This window comes from Coturnix japonica, chromosome 2 (assembly GCF_001577835.2).
Source record: "Coturnix japonica isolate 7356 chromosome 2, Coturnix japonica 2.1, whole genome shotgun sequence".
Classification (NCBI taxonomy): Eukaryota; Metazoa; Chordata; class Aves; order Galliformes; family Phasianidae; genus Coturnix; species Coturnix japonica.
This window is the reverse complement of record NC_029517.1, coordinates 118,766,622-118,786,810: the sequence shown is the minus strand read 5'-3', so window position 1 is coordinate 118,786,810 and position 20,189 is coordinate 118,766,622. Positions and strand designations below refer to the sequence as shown.

Genomic DNA, 20,189 nt, shown 5'->3' with positions numbered 1-20,189 from the left:
TTCTTCCTCTTTCTCTGGCCCCAGTGACCAAGGCTTGTTCCTGAGATGTGGACATTATGGCTTCATATTTCTCTGAGATACTGTCTTCTTTTTCATGTATATGAAGATATTATTAACAAAATATACTCACATCTTCCAGCAACATTTTATGAAAAAATTACAAGTCAGATGTCTGATTTAGGTAGCTATGTGCAGAAAGTAGTTTTTGCTAAGCAACACAAATGCTGTTGTTACTCGCTGGAGCTGAGCTTAAATTCCTAGCTCATGGTTGTGTTTTCATCTAGTTGACAAAGCTCCTTAAAGAAAGAGATATTTAGCACTGCAAATCATTAAGAGTTCTGTGGCTTGAACTCTAAGTTATTTTTCATTCATCACTCAGAGACAGCTTTGGCAGAAGCAGGTTATTGGCTTGTCATGTAACTGGTGGAATTAAAGATTCTGAAACTGATGAAACACCCTTTCAAGCGTAGGGATTAATAACATGATTGCCATTAGCAGGAAATGCTGTTTTTGTATCACAGTAAAGAGAACAGTTACATAAATACTCAATCATTGTATCAATGTACTGCAATTCTCTGGGCACCTCTCCTCATTCCCTTTCCGGTCTTTGACACCTTCCACTTTCCTGCATTTTCCAGTGTGGATTCCCTGTGCTTGGTTCTGCTATGGTGCAGGGACTATGTCCTGCAGGGATTACAGATTACAGACACATTGGAAAAAAAAACAAAAAACAAAAAACAAACAAAAAAAAAACAAAAAACAAAAAAACAAAAACAAAAAACAAAAACAAAAAACAAACAAACAAAAAACAAAAAAAAACCACCAGAATTTCCTCATTTCGTTGGGGAAAAAAAAAACAACAAAAAAAAAAACAAAACAAGATTTTTCTGAAGTTTCTGAATGTACTTTGTACAAGGCAAACTTCATATGCAAAGAGGTCTTGATATTTTATGGTTCTTTTGGGTGACACTGATTGTTTTCTCTCACTGTTTCAGGCTTTATTTAAAAGGTCACAGTGGAACAGCTGGAAAACAGAGTAGCTTGATCCTGCATGGTGCTGAATTCAGTACAAAAGATGCTGATAATGACAACTGCATGTGTAAATGTGCTCTCATGTTAACTGGAGGTGAGTACAACTCTAAAAATATGTAATACATTGTTGGGAGTCCACTATTTTCCTTAGGCAAATATGGATGAAGTTGCATTCATGGGAGTGTAAGCACTATGTGAAAAATTCCTTTTATTTTTATTACTCCTACATTTTATGTATGTTATAGTAGTGCTTATATCCCTTGTTGCAACATATTCAGTAGGGAAAGCATAAGTTAGCATTCTTATTGAGGTAAGAAAGTCAAAGTAAGAGGGAAGAAATGTAGAAATGAAGAAGGGAGAAAGATCTTTATAAGATGTTGGAAATGAATATCTCAGAAAAATAAGAGAGAAAGGGCGGGGAAATAGAAACATAGTTCACTCTGAAAATAATGTCTACTATTTGTTTCCATGGAAATTACAGGAGACACAAAAATCACAATAACACAATTTGATAGAGCAAATTCTCAGCTACAAAACACTATTTTTCAACACGGTCACCACTGTTGAATGAAATGCTACTCATTTTCACCAGCACTGAATGGGAAGAACCTGCATGCTAGACCCATAACAATCTGCACCAGCTGTGGTTTCACAGTACTGTTTCTAAGCTGCTTTGATGACATCATTGCTAGGAAAATGTTGCTCACACAGTTATTTCATCGGGCTGAATATTCAGAAAATATTTCCAAACTATACAGTGAATGTATAAGGAAAATCCAGCCAAGACTGACTGTGGGATCCACAGTCCACTATGATATGAGGCCTGGAGTAATTGTGCTACAAGATAAAGACTTTATTCTCTGGACTGACTCTGGAAGTTTGAACCTGCAGTTCAGTGTTGTGATGTAGCATTCAGAGTTGTTGTTTTTTCTGGGATCCGGAAAACCCAAAAGAATCACACCCTTCCTATACCAAAAGACAGTGCCTATCACTCTACCATCTGAAGGCTGTCTCTTGTACTTTTTCTCAGTGGGAAGTTCATGTGTCACCACTTTGACTATGGCCTGCAGTGGTGACATTTGTATTGATGCAATCCAGAGAACTGTTCCTTTCAGGCTTATATAAGTTCAGTAAGTCATGACATGATGTGGAATACAAATAACAAAAATTACAAAACCATGACAGCTCCTCATATGGATACCTAAACACCTGCAAAAGAGTCAGAAATTGCTCTTAAAGTTGGTGCTTATTCTGAGACATTGAATGGGCAAGGTCATTTTTACATCTTGGACATCTCACTGAAGGAGGAATCTTGCAGTGTGATTCTTTGATTCATAGACTGAATGACAAAGAAAGGTTCTTCACATCCGATTTTCTGAGAATTTCCCTCAGTGACTTCTAACTTTCTTGGAAAAAACTCTGGAGCATAAAAATTATTCAGTATTTTGGATCAGACTTTAAACCTGATATTATTTGTGGTCACTGGCACTCAGACTATATCCAGCTCAGGCCACATTCAGGCATATATGAGACTATCGCCTCTTAACAGAAGATAGGTTTTTGTCATTGGAAATTCTTAGCAAATGCATAGCCTACCTCCTCCTTCTCTTATCTATTTGGATATTACCCAGGTGGAAGATTTTTTAAGAACCTTTTTAAGAAGCTTTTTTTTTTTATTTTTTTTTTTTATTTTTTATTTTTTATGAAATGTCAGTTCAGGAAACTTATTCCAGCAGACAAGTGATCAGAGTGTTTTCCTATTTGCGTAAGAAAAGTTACTTTTGGGACAAATAATGGGTAAGAAATCAATAGTTGATTTTAATTAAAACTATTATCTTTCTATACTAATGGGTAAATATTTCCAGGGCAGGTCACAGCCCAGAGAGAATCTCCTAGATGGGGATTATGTCTGTGCTGACGTGCATATTCATTCATGTATCTGAGCTGCCTGGAAAACCACCTCTGCTCCTAGACAGCTAAATCTGGGAGCAGCAGGTTTTGTATATTTTCCTACCCTGACTTTTGTGGCAGGTCAATGCCCTACTAAGGTCAGCCTGCTGTTGAACAACCATTCCACAAAGATTCACGTATATTTTTCTGCAGCAGACCCATAAATCAGCAGGAAAACCACAGATTGGAATATGTTGGTAGCATTTGAAAGGAATAAGGAGGAGTGGAGTGAATTACCAGAGGGTGAGGAAATCATAAATAGAACAAGTCACTGAAGTGTAAAAGGAGATGCAACAAGGCCTTCAGAAAAAGTGACTGAAGCAGCTGTGCAGCAGCATTTGGTAAGGTGTAGTTCTTCAGGAAGAGAAAGACTTCAGTCATGCAGATTGCTTTAGAAATGTGAGTCAACCTCCCTTCTATATCTTTTCCAAACACTGATATGATTTACTCCTTGAAAAAGTCTTTCTCATTCATGTACAAGTATCCAAAATTGAATTAAAAACCAAAACATTTGTTTAGTGGGTAGATTTCAGTTTTATGCCACAGAAAAAGACTGATTAAAGTAGCAATCCAAAAGAGGTTTTGGAAAAGCTCTTTTTTTTTTTTTTTTTAAGTTATCAGTCTCTCTGTTAGTTTTGGCAGCATCACAGACAACACATTAATGATGAATGATATGAAATCTAAAGTCAGGTTCCTTGTTATCTTGACAGTTTGGGTGATCTTGTTATCTCTATGAGGTGAACTGAATATATTTATGTCAGGAATAAAGCCTGAGATAAGCTGAAGCTCAGAACTGTGATATGGTTACAGTCAAGGCTGAAAATAAAAATGTATGGAGAACACACATTTCTCTCTGTGATCTTACTTGTTGGCAGTTTTATTTAATCCATACAAAAAATATTTTCTCTCCTCCTTTCTGCCCTTTCTCTCCCCCAGAATAAAAATAAAATTAAATAGTGAGAGGATTATAATATAGCATCAACAAAATTTTGTGGTTTTGTGCTCTTTGTCCTTGGGAGAGCCCCATTCTGCTAGTTGACTCTATCCTAATACTTATTTTAAAGAATAGTTTTAGTGCATTCACATATGAGCTGGATTCTGAACTCCTGTGGTCTTTTTACAAAAGTCAAACATTTTATCTGCTTTTGTTTGTTTTTCTGTTTTTGTTGTTATTGTTGTTTGTTTGTTTGTTTATGGAAATCATGGAAAATTTCAACTAAGCACCCTCGGGTTAAGATGAGAGAAAGTATATTTATTGATATAATTTCTTCATTTAAATTTGATGTTTATCAAAGTAGCATCATCTTTGTCTTTTTTTGAAAATAACCACAAGGGACTGGTGAAAAATCTCTGAACAGTAAACTGAGCAAAAGATTATGCTCCCATATCATTTCAAACATTATTCTAGAAGAGTACCCCAGTGATCCACATGCCGAACTTTGTGTAAGACACAGCACTTCAAATGTAACAAACTCTCATCTGTAAGAAGCACTGGATAGTTATTGAGGACACTTCAGACTTATTGGCAGTGAAAGAGCTCTTAATGCCTGTGGATCAAATCTGTTGGCATCAAGCCAAATTAGAATGTCCTGCTGGGCACCGCCTACCAGCTGAGCCCCAGAAACTCTTTGTGCAATCACCTACAAGCATTGCAAAATGACTTAGAGGAACTTATACTATAGTGAAATTCAAATATACTTTTTTTGCCTTGCCTTTACTACAAATTGGGATGTATACACAGATATTTAGCTTCAGATGACATGAGAACATAATTAATCTTTATTATTTAGCTTGCAAAAGTGATATGGGGACATTCTTGATGTCTAGCTAAGACTGAAAAAGCATAGAATTATTTAAATAGGGTTTTTTGTTGTTTTTGTTTTTTATTTAATTGGCAGAAAGCAGAGGTCCATTTGCCTGCAGTCTTCTGTCTTCAAAAACAGTAAACAGTAGATACCTCAACATGAGTGTAAAAACAATGCAAATAAATATTACTTCCCCTGTGTATTTTCCTAGTCTGTCTTCTGCATCTCAAGGGTTTTTCAAGTCAGAGATGTTTCCCATGAATATATTTACAGTCCTTGGCATATTTCTTTACTGTTTGGTGAGACACTGCTTGATGAGCAATCCAAAACATAGTGCGTTTATTGTTTTACTTGTTCTTTCTCCACCTAGCAAATTTTACAAATCCATGACAAGAGCAATTAAGAGGATTCTTGTCATTTTTGGAGGGAAGTTCTTATTCAAATGTAGAACTCTGTCCATATGTGGTCTGGTGAGAATAAAAAATACAACTTCCATTATATTTTATTTGAAACAAAAGCTTTGAAAGTAGTAACCTCTGTGCACCTGAAATTATCTGGCCTGAATTCCAAGGATATTTGTCCATTTATGTAGGAAATAACCAATTTTTATGTTCATTGCTTTCATAACAATGTTCCACATAAGGCACCATCCATGAAGGATCATTTGTATAACCTAACATTTTGTAGTCAGAGGAATATAACCACCATGTAGATACGAAGTTATTGGAATTGCACTGACTTATGCTAGAGATGTTAGAATCATACAATCATAGAACACTTTGAGATGTGAGGGACCTTTAAAGGCCATATAGTCCAACATATAGTTTCCCTTCAGATATTGAAAGGTTGCTATCAGGTCATCTTGGAGCCTTCTTTTCTCCAGGCTAAACAGCCCCAGCTTTCACCTTGTCCTTATAGGAACAGCCCCAGATCTTTCAGCAGATCCTTGTAGGATCCTTGGATTATTTTTGTTAGATGTGTTTTATTAGATGTATGACTACTAAGAGCATCATCATTATATTACCATGTTTATAAATGCTAACTATGGACAAGAGCATTTCCTATGCTTTTACTTTAGAAACAAAGCAGATGACCATTATAAAAGATTTCCACCATATTCTTCTAGTAATATTATTACTCATTTGAGTAATACTACTTTATTAGGTAGGGTTTTGTTCACAAGAATTTGTACATTCATATTGAACTAAAGATATGGTAAACGTAGGTCTGTGAGGCTGATATGATGACAGGTGATTTAAGATAACTGAACTATTCAAAATTCATTTATTTAAAGAAAAGAAATGATGACATCTAAAAACTTCTCAGAGGTAACAGCAATAGTAATTAAAGAGCAGTGCATAGGATTTCACAAAACATAAGTGTGCTTTGCTCCAGAAGAGCAAGTGTCTACAGGAGTGATTTATGTTTATTTGTATAGCTTATTTTCAAGCAATCTAGCAATGTAACATCTAAATTACTTTTTGTTTGGACAATATACTTTGTGACCTAAGGACTTCTATTGCCAACAGGGATGATAGCATTTCTTATAATACAAAAGAAAATTATTAAAAGTAGGTTAGCCACAAAAAAATGTAAGACTATACTCATTTCAAATAAGTTACAAAGCACTTGATGTTGACAGCAGCTTGAAGAAACTATCTGCATTTCTAAGTAAAAAATTTTCTTAACCTTCTTGCGAAAGCCTCCCCTTTATCACTTCATTAGTCACTTTTATATCTTTCTTCTACTATTATTTCTCATAATGTCTACCTTTCATGATCCACATACATGATTCAAATGTCTCATGGAAATCATTGCCAAAAGTTATATCTGCGGTTAAAATCTTACTGCTCTTCCAAATGGTCTTGAGGCTTATTTGGGAAATCCATTGTCTTGTAGTGAAACATAAACAAGATTCTTCAGTGGAGAAAAATCCTGTGAACATCAGGAAACAAGCCAACATTTAACTATTGGGAATCTTTCCTTGTTTCAGATTGCCTCACGGCCCTGGATCTGCTTTGGTTGGTGTTTCCTGCACTGGCCAGTGTTCCAGGTATCTCTTTTAGGTACCTCAGTTTTATGTTCCCCCATTTCATCATAGCTACCAAGAAAGGCAATGCTTCTATTCCTCTTTCCGCAGTCCATAAAGTTGAGCTTGTAGGGGAAAAATAAAACAAAACATTTCTATTGCATTTATCAAAGGAGGTTAACTTTGTTGTTGAGACATGCACTTAAATGTTTTGTGATAACCTGAGACCCTGTGGGGAGTGAAGAGTTTTTAGAGGACTGAAGAAGAGGACTAGAAGAAGTAGAGAAATAATCAAATGGAGAACAAAACAAAACAAAGCAGAACAAAACAAACATACAAATAAAGGGGAAATTGTATATATATATATGTATATGTATATTTTAAGAAACATGCAAGAAAGTAAAGCCAGCATCTTAATGTAGTGTTAGGTAACATCTTTTGATTAAACTGAATAGTCTCACAGACAAGTACATTACAGTAGGCAAAAACAAATGCTCACTAAAACGTATTTTGAAAGAACTAATTATTTAAAAGTCTGTGATGTGAAGATTAAGTGGGTCCTCGCTAAATATTTGTAATATCTTGTGTATCTGTGAATCATTCCATTGTGTAACAGATTTTGAATAGCATTGCAGAAAACCTTCTCCCCAAAATGTCAGTTCATGCATTTCTTGCTGTTCCTTTAAGATGAATGAAATGGTATCTAACACAGATTGGCATATCCTCATCCCAGCACTGTAAACAGAACTCAACTGCATCTGTGTTCCAGATTTGAAAAATGAGGATTAGATTTTCTCTGTTTAGCTCTGTCTTAAGTTTCTACAAGATTATACTCTTGCTACAGTGAAACATCATCTGTACAACTTTCTCTTTCTTTGCTTATTACCCCCTTAGGTATATCACTGTAATCAAAGGGAGGTCAATTGTATTCAAACAGAGGTCTGCCAGAATTTATCTGGCATAAATTCTTCCCTTAAGATTTCACTATGAAGTGTTACCTCTGAAAAAAATATCCCACTAAGTATTATCCAAAATTTAAGAAATTACTGTACAAGGCTAGAAGCATAAATTATATGAATTTGAATACAGAGGACAGTGTAAACACTGGATCTACAGGCTACTCACTGCCAATGCTTTATCAGTAGTAGTAGGGTGTGGTTTAAGATACCCTTGTACAGTGTATTCATTACAGATGCATAAAAGGCTCACTGTCAGTGTGAGGATACTGGAAGATTCATTAGGGCAGCACCCATTACCTAACTGAAGCTTCTCACAGTTTAGTTCTGTTTTCAGAATTTAGAGTGGGAGCCACACTGAAAATTAAAATTCTGTATTTCAGTCCACGGTGGCATCTGGGTAGTTAGGTAGCCTCTTAATGGACAAACATTGTTTGTCTTTACTGGTGCCTGAAACAGATTTGCAAAGGGTCCTGGACAAATTATCATGCTGGAATGACTGTTTTTTAAAGCAAGTAGCATCAAGCCATCAAGAGTAACAGCCATCACGTAAACTTCATGGCTTTATTTGCCTGAAGAAATAAAGGCAAATATTCAGTACAGTGTTATTTTGGAAAGATGCATAAAACTTGTGCTGAAGATTCAAGGAGACTATAGCGCTTACTATGAAGAAAAGCTGCAGAAATCTTTCTGACAAATAGAGCTTCTAACCAGCAAGGTTAATATGTTCTTGGCACTGGGAGTATTAGCTCTTTGCAGTCTGGGAATTCATTCTGACCACGCATCTTTCTACTGTATTACATAGATACTCAGTAAGGTACAGTAGAAAAAAATATTCCCATCAAGATATGCTGCAAAACTCCCACTAACTTCAGTGGAGTCAGCATGTCACCTAGTTTATCTGTGTCAATTTAGGTTCTGTAATCACATTATTGCCAAGTTTCATGTTGTTTAAAGAAAAACTCAAATTCCCATTGCAATCTAAAATTCACCTTAACATGAAAATGTTTCAACTTTTCATGGTGTTGAAAGACAAATGTATTTAGGTTTTTTGGTTCCTTTGTTTTCTTCTGTTTTTTTGATACCCTCAGGCTCTTGGAGGCTGAAAGGCAAATCATCAAATTCATACTGCAAGGATGCTGCAAATGTTGCTCAGGGCTCTTCCATTCTAACATACACAAGTAGTTTGAGAGGGATATTTTTGCTGCATTTGATGTCTTCATCACAGTTAACTAATTTAGAGTTCTAATTTAATTGGGGATCTTGGGAATGTAATCAAGAGTAGTAGATATCATCTGAAAGCATCTACTTAAAATAGATCTGAAGAATCACACTTTTTCACTACTTTGCCCATTTTCTCTCCTGGTTAAAGACATGTATGCATATCATAACTACAGAAGTCTAAAGGCAGTATGATATTTTTCTATACAATGTGCAACAAAAGCTGTGCTTATAGCAAGTTTGAACTTCCTGCATTCAATCATAAAAAAGATAGCAAAAACTCCCTCATTTTAGTAATATTGTTAACTACTTCATAAGTATTTCTGGTTTATTTTCAGTGCTCTGTTAACAAAGCACTCACAAAGGTGCAGGTATTTCTCTACATGCATTTTCTTTGCCAGAAATCTCAGGTTGAAAAGTTGCTGAGCTGTTGCATTTCTTTTTAGACCTAACTTCTCAGTTTACTTCTCCTTCAATTATGCCAACTCAACAGTTCATGGAATCATTCTGCATACCAGACTGATGTTTTGATGTCACAAAGCAAAGATCTGTTTTTATTTTTTCCAAAATCTGCATCACCTCACTTTTCAGAACAGTCTCGCAATGCAGCATCAGGAGCAACAGCCTAGAAGCTCAAAAGCTGGGGAAGACATTTCTTGCCCTGTGTTTCAGAAAGAATAAAATATGAGACTGTGCTCAGAGTTCAAAGGGTCAGTGAGTAGGAAGCAGGGAAAAAACAGGCAGAGTGAAGGGGCAGAAAAGACACCACTTTCTAATCCTACCTGTGATACCAATCAATTGTATTTATACAACTGTAAAGGTATATTGTAATAGCTTTTCTTAGGGATAATCACATAACTAGAAATATTGTGCTACCTGCAGACAGGTAAATACAGAGCCTAAAAAAACCTGTACTACTTTTTAAATTTGAATGGACATTTGTCAGTTTTCTAAGTCCAGCCAAGAACTTGAACAGAGAATGTACAGAGAAGTGAAGAAATCTCAAATGTATCTGAGGTAGGACTTTTCCAACACTAGTGACTCCAATGTGTTTGTGTTCAGCAAATTTCAAAGTATGGTTTAGGAAACTTGAGACTGAATATATGGTAGTGTGTGGACAGTGAATTCACCTTGGTTTAAGTTGGCCTTTCTGACACCCATCCACATGAACCAATTAGACCATCTATCCATGCATAGGTATCCTGTCTATCTCAGTGTACACCATTCTGCATACTAATGATATTTCATAGTAATACTGTAATAACAGCACAGCATGCCTAGGTTCGGAACCTATGCTTGGCAAGAACATCTTACCTGTCTGTAAACAAGTGTAAACCTTCTGAGCAGCTGAAAAATCACAAAGAAACAGAAAATAAATAAATAAATAAATAAATAAATCAGTAAATGAATCAGTAAATAAAATTAAATCATACCTATGCTCAAAGTGACCAAAAAAGTAAAATTATGCAAACCATCTGTGAGTTGCTGTCTTATTATGGTACATTGACATGAATTAGATTGACTGTATTATTGTTTAAACATGCAGAGCAGTTTGTTTTTATTGTTCTTGCTCGTGCTTCACATTCAGTGTATACAAACAGAAGGTATTAAATACTTTTCTAGATCTGTAAATCACTGTATTCTCCAACACAACTGGCTACAGAAAACCATCCTCATCATCTCTCTTCCAGGATTCCTTATGAGCTTGATGAGTTTTTTCATGCCAGAAGTTGCTAATCAGATAAACTTTGAAAAGAAAATTGAAGTAGTCTTAGTCTCTTAGTAGTCTTGCAGATAATTTTTTTTCTTTATTGGTTTCAGGCTGGTGGTTCGATGCCTGTGGCCCCTCCAATCTCAATGGGATGTTCTATGCAGCAGGACAAAACCATGGAAAGCTCAATGGTATCAAGTGGCACTACTTTAAAGGCCCCAGCTATTCCTTGCGTTCCACCACCATGATGATTCGGCCCTTGGACTTTTAAAGGTTTTCAGTAGTGAATCCAAGAACAAATCAGAATGCCACTGCCATTAGCAGCACTACTATCACATTCTGAAGGTAAAAGTTGAAGGGCTTCATGAAAGCAACATACAGGCATGCTGCAAAGACTCTTCATTGTCAGTCAATAGCCTTCAAAAACTCCCCTTCAGTCACCCCATGTCTTAATGGCTTGGGGAGGCTTGGTTTAGAAGAAAGTGTCTGCAGATTTTTCCAGAGAAGATTAACTGAATCCAGTTAATCTAACTGAATCCAATGTCTGTCAGTTAATGGTGGGGTTTTTTTTGTGTGTGAGTGTGTGTGTTGTTTTTTAGTGTTGTTGTTGTTTTCCTTAATATATACATATAAAAATAAAACATGCAAAAAACATACCAGGTTATTCAACAACAGCATCAGAATTTGAAGATATGAAACACATCAACCAAGGTACACTAAGAAGAATGATTTTTAAAAGTGAAACGACATTATTATGAAAAAAAAAAATAGAATTATAGAGACTCCTTTATTAAAACTCATCTTAAAGCACTGAAGGTGACCACTCCAAATATTGTTTTTCTAAAATGAACTGAATTTGAATAGCTGGATGATTTAAGTTAATTCCAGAGTCCAATGATTTGTGCTAATATTATTTTTTTATTAAATCCTTAAAGGACATGTTTCTGTTTCTCATTAATAAACTGAGTCAAGTGTACGAAGAATGATAAGGGTAAGAAGCATAAATCAGTTGCTCTGTAGAGGTAAATGAGATAATTGACATAATCTCCGAGCTAGGATTTATAGTGTGATAACAAACGTAGATGTATTTTGGGCCTTCTCCCTTCTTTCATTAAAGAAGGTCTGAATGTCACATATGAAAACTGATGGAAGTTTTAAAGACTGTGAAATATTATACTAAAGAAAATACATGATTTTGCATGGAATATTTCCATTGAAAGTACGGGGAACGCAAATTGTTAGGTTATATAAAAAATGACATTACTTCTTGGCTTGAGTCAATGAATTCATTGTACAATATCCTTGCATGTGCACAATTTATCATTAATTATTTTACTTTTATACTAAATTTTCATTTTTTCACTGTATTACTACATTTTTGTAAGTATCGGAAGCATGCCAGCTCTTCTCAGTGCTTAGGCTACAACTATAAAAAAATATTCATCAGAATTGTATAGTAAATAAGGAATTGTGAACTGTAAATAGCATGTTTATATTTCCTGTGATGGCCATTACATTTGTACATGCAACCCTGGTCCGACTCAAAGAGTGGAAAGCGTCAAAAGGATTTAAGTATTAAAGAACTTTAGAAGGCTGTTTACAGTTTTCTACAATCAAAACAAAAAAAAATCTGTTGTATTAAAATGTTGCAGAGCTGTGTGGAAATAATTCAGCTATAGATAAGTGTATGTCCCTATCGTAACATCAAAAAAGTTGTTAAGTTGCCCACAGACCCTTGTGATTTAATCATGTGAATAAACTAGAATCTAAACTAAATTTGGGAAAGGAGCTTAGACTCATTCTACATCTGCTACCTTGATCTTGCTCCCACTGAAATCAAAAGTAACATTTCTATTGATTAAACTAGGACCAAGATCATGCTTGTAAACTGGATGTGATGATTCTGCTTGTCTGTTTTTTGGGTAAGCTGTTTGTTTGTTGAACTGTTACTGAAATTGGGCACAATGAAGATCAAATATCTTAGCAGAGTAACTGCTTTTATTTCCTTAACAGTTTATTTTAATGGAATGGAGAAAAAAAAAAAAAAAAAAGACTTGAATTTTTAAAACATCCCTTATTAAAGATCACAAAGCCCACAAGGTTCTCTGTTTTTGCTACATCTTGATGTTTGCTTTTTTAAAGTGAGAAGCTCTTTCTTTTTGTGTATTTGTATATATTTATATATATATTTGAAATAATCCTGCACAAGGATTAATTTGCTGTTTTCTGCTGAATAAGTTACCAAACTAGTCCTTGCTCAGCAGTTTCTTCAGAGGGCTGTTTTGTCTCAGTTTCCAGCAGTTTTATGAATTGTTCTTCATTTATGCGCAAAGACTGAGGTTCATCTTCCGCTGTGTTCTCAACAGATTTATATTTCAAAGTCTCCAAGTTTGGACTGCAGTTTTTACAGAATGTCTTGCAAAAAGCAAAACGCATTCAAAATCAGAAGCATGGTATTTACTGTTTATTTATCTCGGTTTGGGGAAAAAAAAGAAAAAAAAAATAAGAAAAAAAAAAGAAAAAGTGGATTTGATGTCCTATCCTTTATAATAAAACATTTCTTAAAATTGCAGGCTCTGTGATTTCATTTACTTTGAGCATGCCTTTCTGTGGCAGGCTGACAACATTTTACAAACCACCATCTCTCCCTCTAAGAAACATTAGCAAATTTATTCAAAGCATAGGAAAGGAGTTTCATTATAGTTTATGCAGAAATGTGTATACCACTGGATTAAAATACCTATTTCAGTTGTGATTCAGTTTTCTCATTTAAACTAGTGGGGCATTATTTCTCTCAGTTTCAAATCATACAATTCTAACAGTCTTTAAAATAAGATTTTTTATTTTTTATTTTTTTTTTTAAATTCCACATGCAAATACAAATAGAACTGTGCTGCCTATTTCTTTTCCCTTTGATATGTTTTCTATCATTCCTTGGAAAAATTTCCATTGATCCCTTCACCAGCAATGCTTCTTACTACATTTGTATGACTTTTAACACTAAAAGGGTCAATTTTCATGACTTTGTAATGCATTTTTCCCCATTTTCTCAGATTTCTTTCTATTAAATCACCTTGAGAATTCCATTCATTCAAACCAAACTGGCTTTTTATAATTGTTTTAAAAAATTTGAGGAAATAAATTTATAAAAGCAAATTTTTGTGCCTATTGCCCCTTATTCTATCATAGGTAACCTTCTCAGTCTTCTCTTCTCCAGGCTGAACTGAGAAATTCAGTTATATTATATTCCTCATAATGGAAATGTCCCAGGCCCCATCTCATCTGAGTGTACCTCCACTGGGCTCTTATGAAGTTCCCTGCCTTTGAATGAGGAGCCCAGAACTGATTCTTGAATGTCAGTCACTTCTCCTGGGCCTTCCAATTACCTTCCATTGCTTTAACCTATGTGTTACCTTCAAGTTGATCCTTGAAGTGGTCAAAGTTGCCTCTCCTGAAGTCCATTTCTTTATTTAAAATGGCATTTGTCATCAAAGAGACTAGAACAATCAATGCCAGTGGTAATAATAAAGTCACTGTTCACACTTGTCGTTTAACTGGATAGGCAGGATGGCACCACACAACAGTTTTTTCTTTCCCTTCCTAGGTGGGATAGGGGAAAGAATCAGAAAAAGGTAAAGCAAATTAGCTCTTGAGATAAAGTTTAATATGACAGAAAAGGAAGAAATAATAATATGTATCATGATATACAAAACATGTGATGCACTATTGCTCATCATGTACTGACCAATGCCCAGCCTGTCACCAAGCAGCAAGCAACCTCTTTTACCAACTCCTTGTGGTTTTATTGTCCCACACGTTGCTACACAATATGGAATATCCCCTTGACCAGTTTGGGCCAGCTTTCTGTTCCTGTCCTCTTACAAATTCATTTACACCCCCAGCCTCCTTGCTGATAGGACATTGTGAGAAGCTGAGAAATCTTTGATATACTTACTGTATGTACTGAAATATCAGTGTGTTATCAGCAGTGCTTATCTCCTAAATCCAAAACGTGACAACATACCAGCCACTACAAATGAAATTGTCATAGAATCATAGAATTGTTTGAGTTGGAAAAGGACCCTGCAATGAACAGGATCATCTAAGGCTAGAATAGGTGCTCAGAAACTAGCCCAGCATGGCCTTGAATGTCTCCAGGAACAGGGAATCCACCAGGGCTATACTTCATCACTCTTACTGTAAAACATTTTTCCCTTATATCCAGTCTAAATTTCCCCTTTTTTAGATTGAAAACATTTCCCCTTATCCTATCACAGCAGACTCTGCTAGAGAGTCTGTCCCCTTCCTTTCTTACTTATAGCCCTCACTTAGATATTGAAAGGACTCTATCATGTCTTCCTAGAGCCTTCCCTTCTCTAGGATGAGCAGCCCCAACTCTCTGATTGTCCTTGTAGGGGAAATGTTCCCTCCCTTGGATCATTTTTGTGGCCCACCTCTGGACAAGCGATTTTCCAACAAAATTAACACATTTGCAGCCAAAATCAAGACAACACATCACAGTTAAATATCTTCTTTTGTGAAATAGGAATATATATAATTTTCACAAATCAGTAGTTGTATTTTCCATCATACACCATTCAATATCCTCTAAGGCTGGATGTGTAGTTTAAATGCACATTTTTCTAAGAGACCTAGCATCCAATACTGAGCTATTCAGCAAGCAAGTCATTGACATTTATAGTACAGAAGATTACCAAAATACAATTCCTTAAACAGCCCTTCAAGATACAATAACATCTTTTCAGTTCTTCATCTCAAGCCACAAGTCTGGCTATGCTTCAATGTCACTTGGGACTGGTTTTGTCCTTTGAGAAGAGCAGACATAAAGGAGCAATTGCGACAAGAACTTAATGCTATGGGTAAAATCAAACTTAATTTACGACCGAACTATTCTGCAGCTGTACCACAAGGCATTCCTACCTACCAGTCTTTGCAAGAGCAGGATGGCTTGAGGAGAGAAGCAATAATTTCTGTGTGACAATATGGCTCACCCTGCCCTCTGCATCTTCCTTTAGGCTGGCATTTATATCCAAAGCATTGCTCAGGTCTGATAACATGGTCTTGCCAAATACTATGAGGCAATCATTTTACCTCATAAATAGAAAGCAGACTGAAAACCCCTTGGGCTAGAGCTCATCAACAAAACTGTATGTGACTGCCCCAATTCCTTTTATATGTTGTAAAGCTTGAGTGATGGTAGTCTCGGAGTGGGTTACGTGGAATGTTTGCCAGAGATGATCTATTAGAAGGCTTGCTTTTTGAGAGAAGGTAAGCCTTTCCCTCAAATGCAGTGGATAATCTATTCCATGATAGGTCCATAAAGCAACATAACTGCAAACCTTAGCTCATAGCAAACACCAGGGGAGCTTGGTATGCTGACTCTTAGATAAAAACAACACAGAAGTGTGGAGCAGGTGAAGTTCCTTTGTCCAACCCCTGTGACCATCACGTAGGAATGGGGACTTGATTGTACTATTGAAACTGATAAACTAACTTGTTTTCCTGAGCCAGCTCTGAGCCAGCAGTTTTCTATCTTTCTGTCAAAAATGTTCTCTGACTAAACTTTTCAAAACAAAGGTATTTTTAACTTGTTACTCAAACTCCACCTCAAAGAAAGAAAATAGTATAAAAATGAAGGATCTTAGAGGAAGATAACATTGCAGACAAATCAGGAGGGCATCACTGACTTCTGCGACCAGTTGATGGGCTGAGCATCTCTTCCCATCTCAAAGGGACATCAGTTAGGTTAGATTCACTCACTTAGTTATAATGGGTTCTTCCCTTGGAAAACTTGAAAATCTATAGAGTTACTTAATGTGTTTGTGGTTGACCATATTATTCATGTTCTTGGTTAACTTCACATGCTTTTTCAGACAGTGTATTTATCACCAGCAATCCAAAAAGATCTGTAATCTGTTGCTTTAATAAACTGCACTATTCACTAATCTAGCTGTGAGAGTTCTCACTGGGTGCAGACAAATTCCTTAAGGGTGGTTATGAGAGCCCATTCAAACACAACTAGACTAATTGGGCAGCATGCTATTTGTGAATCTGTAATCATGATAGTTCACATATTGAACATGACCAGACTTATAGTGCCAAATTGGGTATCACTCAGAATCTAAGCTCAGCCACCCCCAGCCCCTCTGATATCTGAGGACAAGCTGGAATGCAAGAGGATTTATTTTCTGCCAAACTTCTTTGCCCATTTCAGCTGACACCCTGAATATAGATGACGGTATCAGTGTTGTTCAATTCTGAGCTGTAGCGCTCATATAAATAAACAAATCCATAAGTCTGGAGAAATTTTGATGCAATCTATATTAGAATCATGTTTGCAAAAAAAAAAAAAAAAATTAAATAAAATCTATCTAGAACACTAATCTATGGCATATGCAGGGTAGATGAGTAAGAATGCGAAAGAGAGAAGACAGGGATGTGGTACTGCACTAATGAAAGGGAAAATACAGACTGAAGGAGAAGAGTTGGAGGGAAAGGATTAATCATAAGACACAGCATCTCGGTATTTCATGTGGCTCCTGCCATATCTGTGAAACAGTGAACTCCTCCAGAACATCCAAAACCCCTATCCTCAGCTCTCAAACAGGAACCTATGGTTCTTATTTTTGTATGTTTTTGTACATGTACTTCTTCATATTTTGCATAAAGGAAGACATTAGTATCCATCTCTGGGGAGAAATGCTGCTTAAATTTGTGTCAAGATAGCCCTATAGCAAGTAGCAAATTCGTTAAGAGTGGAAATGTTTATTTAGAAAAATACTGTTTCCTATTTTGTAAATTTTAGGGACTGATTAGGAAATAACACCTGTGTTTGCCCAAATTTTTGTGAAATGAGAGTCTTGATTCTTCTACTGGCTAAATTTCAGTTGGGAGCAGACCTTGTTTTTGAATAAATGGCCTGTGCAGTTTTCTGAATCAGTGTGTTTGGTTAAATAATGCATACATACTTGAAATGTGTCCTAAATGGCAATTAAAATACACAAAGACCTAGTCCTCTGCTTTGGTAGAGAGAATTCTGAGACCAAAGTGTTACCACCCAATTTCTTTCTCTCATGCTCCTGACTTCTCTTTCACTTTAATAGTGTCACTAAGCCTTATTTTATACTGGAAGTTGTCTCACATTTAACTGGACACAAAGGACCTGTGGGCACTCTTGTTCACAAAAAGAACATGAACTATGGGTATGGAAGTCCTTGACACTCATTGGCTCTGTAAGGCTGTGAAGGGAAAAATAAATGCATATGCACACAGTGGGCCCCATTATAATCTTTTTTTCTCTTTGAGTGGAAAGTGAATGCTTAGCTAGGTCAGATATCTGGGAGCCCTAATAGGTGCTCAGAAGGGAAAGTGACTTACTGGCACCTGCTTCAGTCCTGTAGGAAAAGAAGGGAATTCATTCTGAAGCAAGCAAAAGAAAATTGGAGTCTCTTGATACACAAACATGTGAGAAAGAACTGAAGAGATAAAATTGCTATTGTAGGATAATACAGCAAAGAATGTGAAAGAATATGATTAGGAAGTTGAGAACAAGACCAAGAAAAGAAGAAATTTAGTCTGACAAAAAGAAAATAAAGAAATACCAAGGAAGAATGTACAGGAAAAGGTGGAAAATGAAAAGGAAGTAGGCAGAGATATCTATAATTTCATGCAAAGAAATTCTCTCTAAGTTCATATAGATAAGATTGCTGTCAGCTACTTTTAGGACACATTGCTAGATGCAGTGTTATCTATTTGAAAAAGCATGAATAATAATGGCAATGCATATGATACCCAAGGAAACATTTCGTCTGGTAGTTTGAAAAAACTTCCTTTTAGATTTATTTTTCTATATATATTATAGAAGAAGTAGTACATTAGCCTAAATGCAACTGTGTGGCTATTTTCTTTATTGCTTTTGTTTAATATTTAATATGAAGTAGAGATTAAATAAGATATGGTAAAATCTAAAGCGAGGTTTAGAAAGCAGTCCATTCTTGTAGGAATTTTTGGTAATATGCTGTCTGACAAACAGCTCATGCTTTCAACATGAGACAAGAATTCACCAGAAGATAAACCAGAGTTGGATAATATTTATTCTTCCACTGAAAGATGTGGAACTCCATCCTATTGCAATCCTGTCATGCTTATATTTAGAAGCATTGACTACTCTCAAGGAAACTACATGTCTCAGACCTGAACTCAGTTCAGCTGCATTGTTGAGCCACTAGTTTATTTTTATTTGAGTAATGGTGCAGAACTCCTGGAAATATGTTTTACTCTTGCTCTTTTGAAGAAAAAATTTAATTTAATTAAATTATTATTGTTTTTCATTTAAAGGCTTCTGCTTTGGAGTCCATCTTTCATCTACCACAGATGATTATCTAAACCCTCTCAACAGTTTTACTCAGTGCTTGTAAAAGCCTCAGGCAAAATTCTTCTCCTGGACTCATGCAGTGGTTCTCGTCTCCACTTTTCTGCTCTGCCTTCATGCCAAGTGAGTATCACACTGAGAGTCATCGTCGCTGTCCTTTCTGAAGGGTTACTCATTGCAGAACTTCCAAGGAATCCAGGGAATCTCTCTCCAGTGAAAAAATTTATAATATAAAAGAACCCCTTGGAGCAAGGTCGTTGCCAGTCCTAGATTCCTGAAACCTTTCCCACCACTGCACAATGACAAGCAGTTGCCCAACCTTTTCTGGCTGAAAGCCACATCAGTGCTGTCTTTAACTTTGTCCATGCAATAAGGGAGTCTTCCAACACCACCTGTTTTTCACCTATTCAAATCCAGAAAAGATTCCCATCTCAAGACTGCAGAGTAGCCTAGTTCAGGAGCTGCTGTGATGGCGTATTTTCAGAAGGTGATGTCTCTACAAACTCCTAAGTATGTACACAGTAAAGCAGCCCATGTGGAGTAGCAGTGCTGGCTTTCAGATTGTCTGGTCACAAGCCAAAGATGGTACAAAATACATGTCATTAATTTTAATAAGTATAACCTCATTAGCCAAAGACTATTCCACTAAATGCAGGGTTTTTCACAGAAGGAAACATGTAATGTGTAGATGGCAATATGTTTAGTTTCACTTACAGAAGACCAATACACTCATTCACTTTAAGTGGGCTACTAAAGCTCTGGAGTTTGTTTGAATCTCTCAAGGCTATGGGAAAAGACAACAATAAATACACTGGACTTAGAGTTGTAAAAATAGCCTTGTAAGCAAAAGAATTTTTAAGTTCCCAACAGGGTAAAACAAAAAGATTGAAAATTTATCTCTGTGACATAGATTTATGGTTTTATTAACAGAGTCTTAGGCAGGAGCCTGTCACTGCTTCTTTTCCATTGTAAAACTTGTGGATCAGGAAACTGTGAGACTCCCCACAGCCCCAGACCAGATCAGCAAAACTGCCTCAGTTAGATATAATCTGAAGTAGATTAAATGATACTGCTGCAAGTCAATGGATAGGGC

The 20,189-nt window shown here is 36.1% G+C and overlaps 1 protein-coding gene across 1 annotated transcript in view; it reads left to right on the top strand.

The window, feature by feature from the left end:
• Positions 1–12,786, top strand: part of ANGPT1 (angiopoietin 1) — a 145,352-nt gene extending 132,566 nt beyond the window's left edge. The window contains exons 8-9 of the mRNA XM_015856162.2: positions 996–1,126; positions 10,815–12,786. Coding sequence (XP_015711648.1) covers positions 996–1,126; positions 10,815–10,975 — 292 coding nt within the window. The 3' untranslated portion in view covers positions 10,976–12,786. The remainder of the gene's footprint in view (positions 1–995; positions 1,127–10,814) is intronic.
• Positions 12,787–20,189: the final 7,403 nt, after the last annotated feature.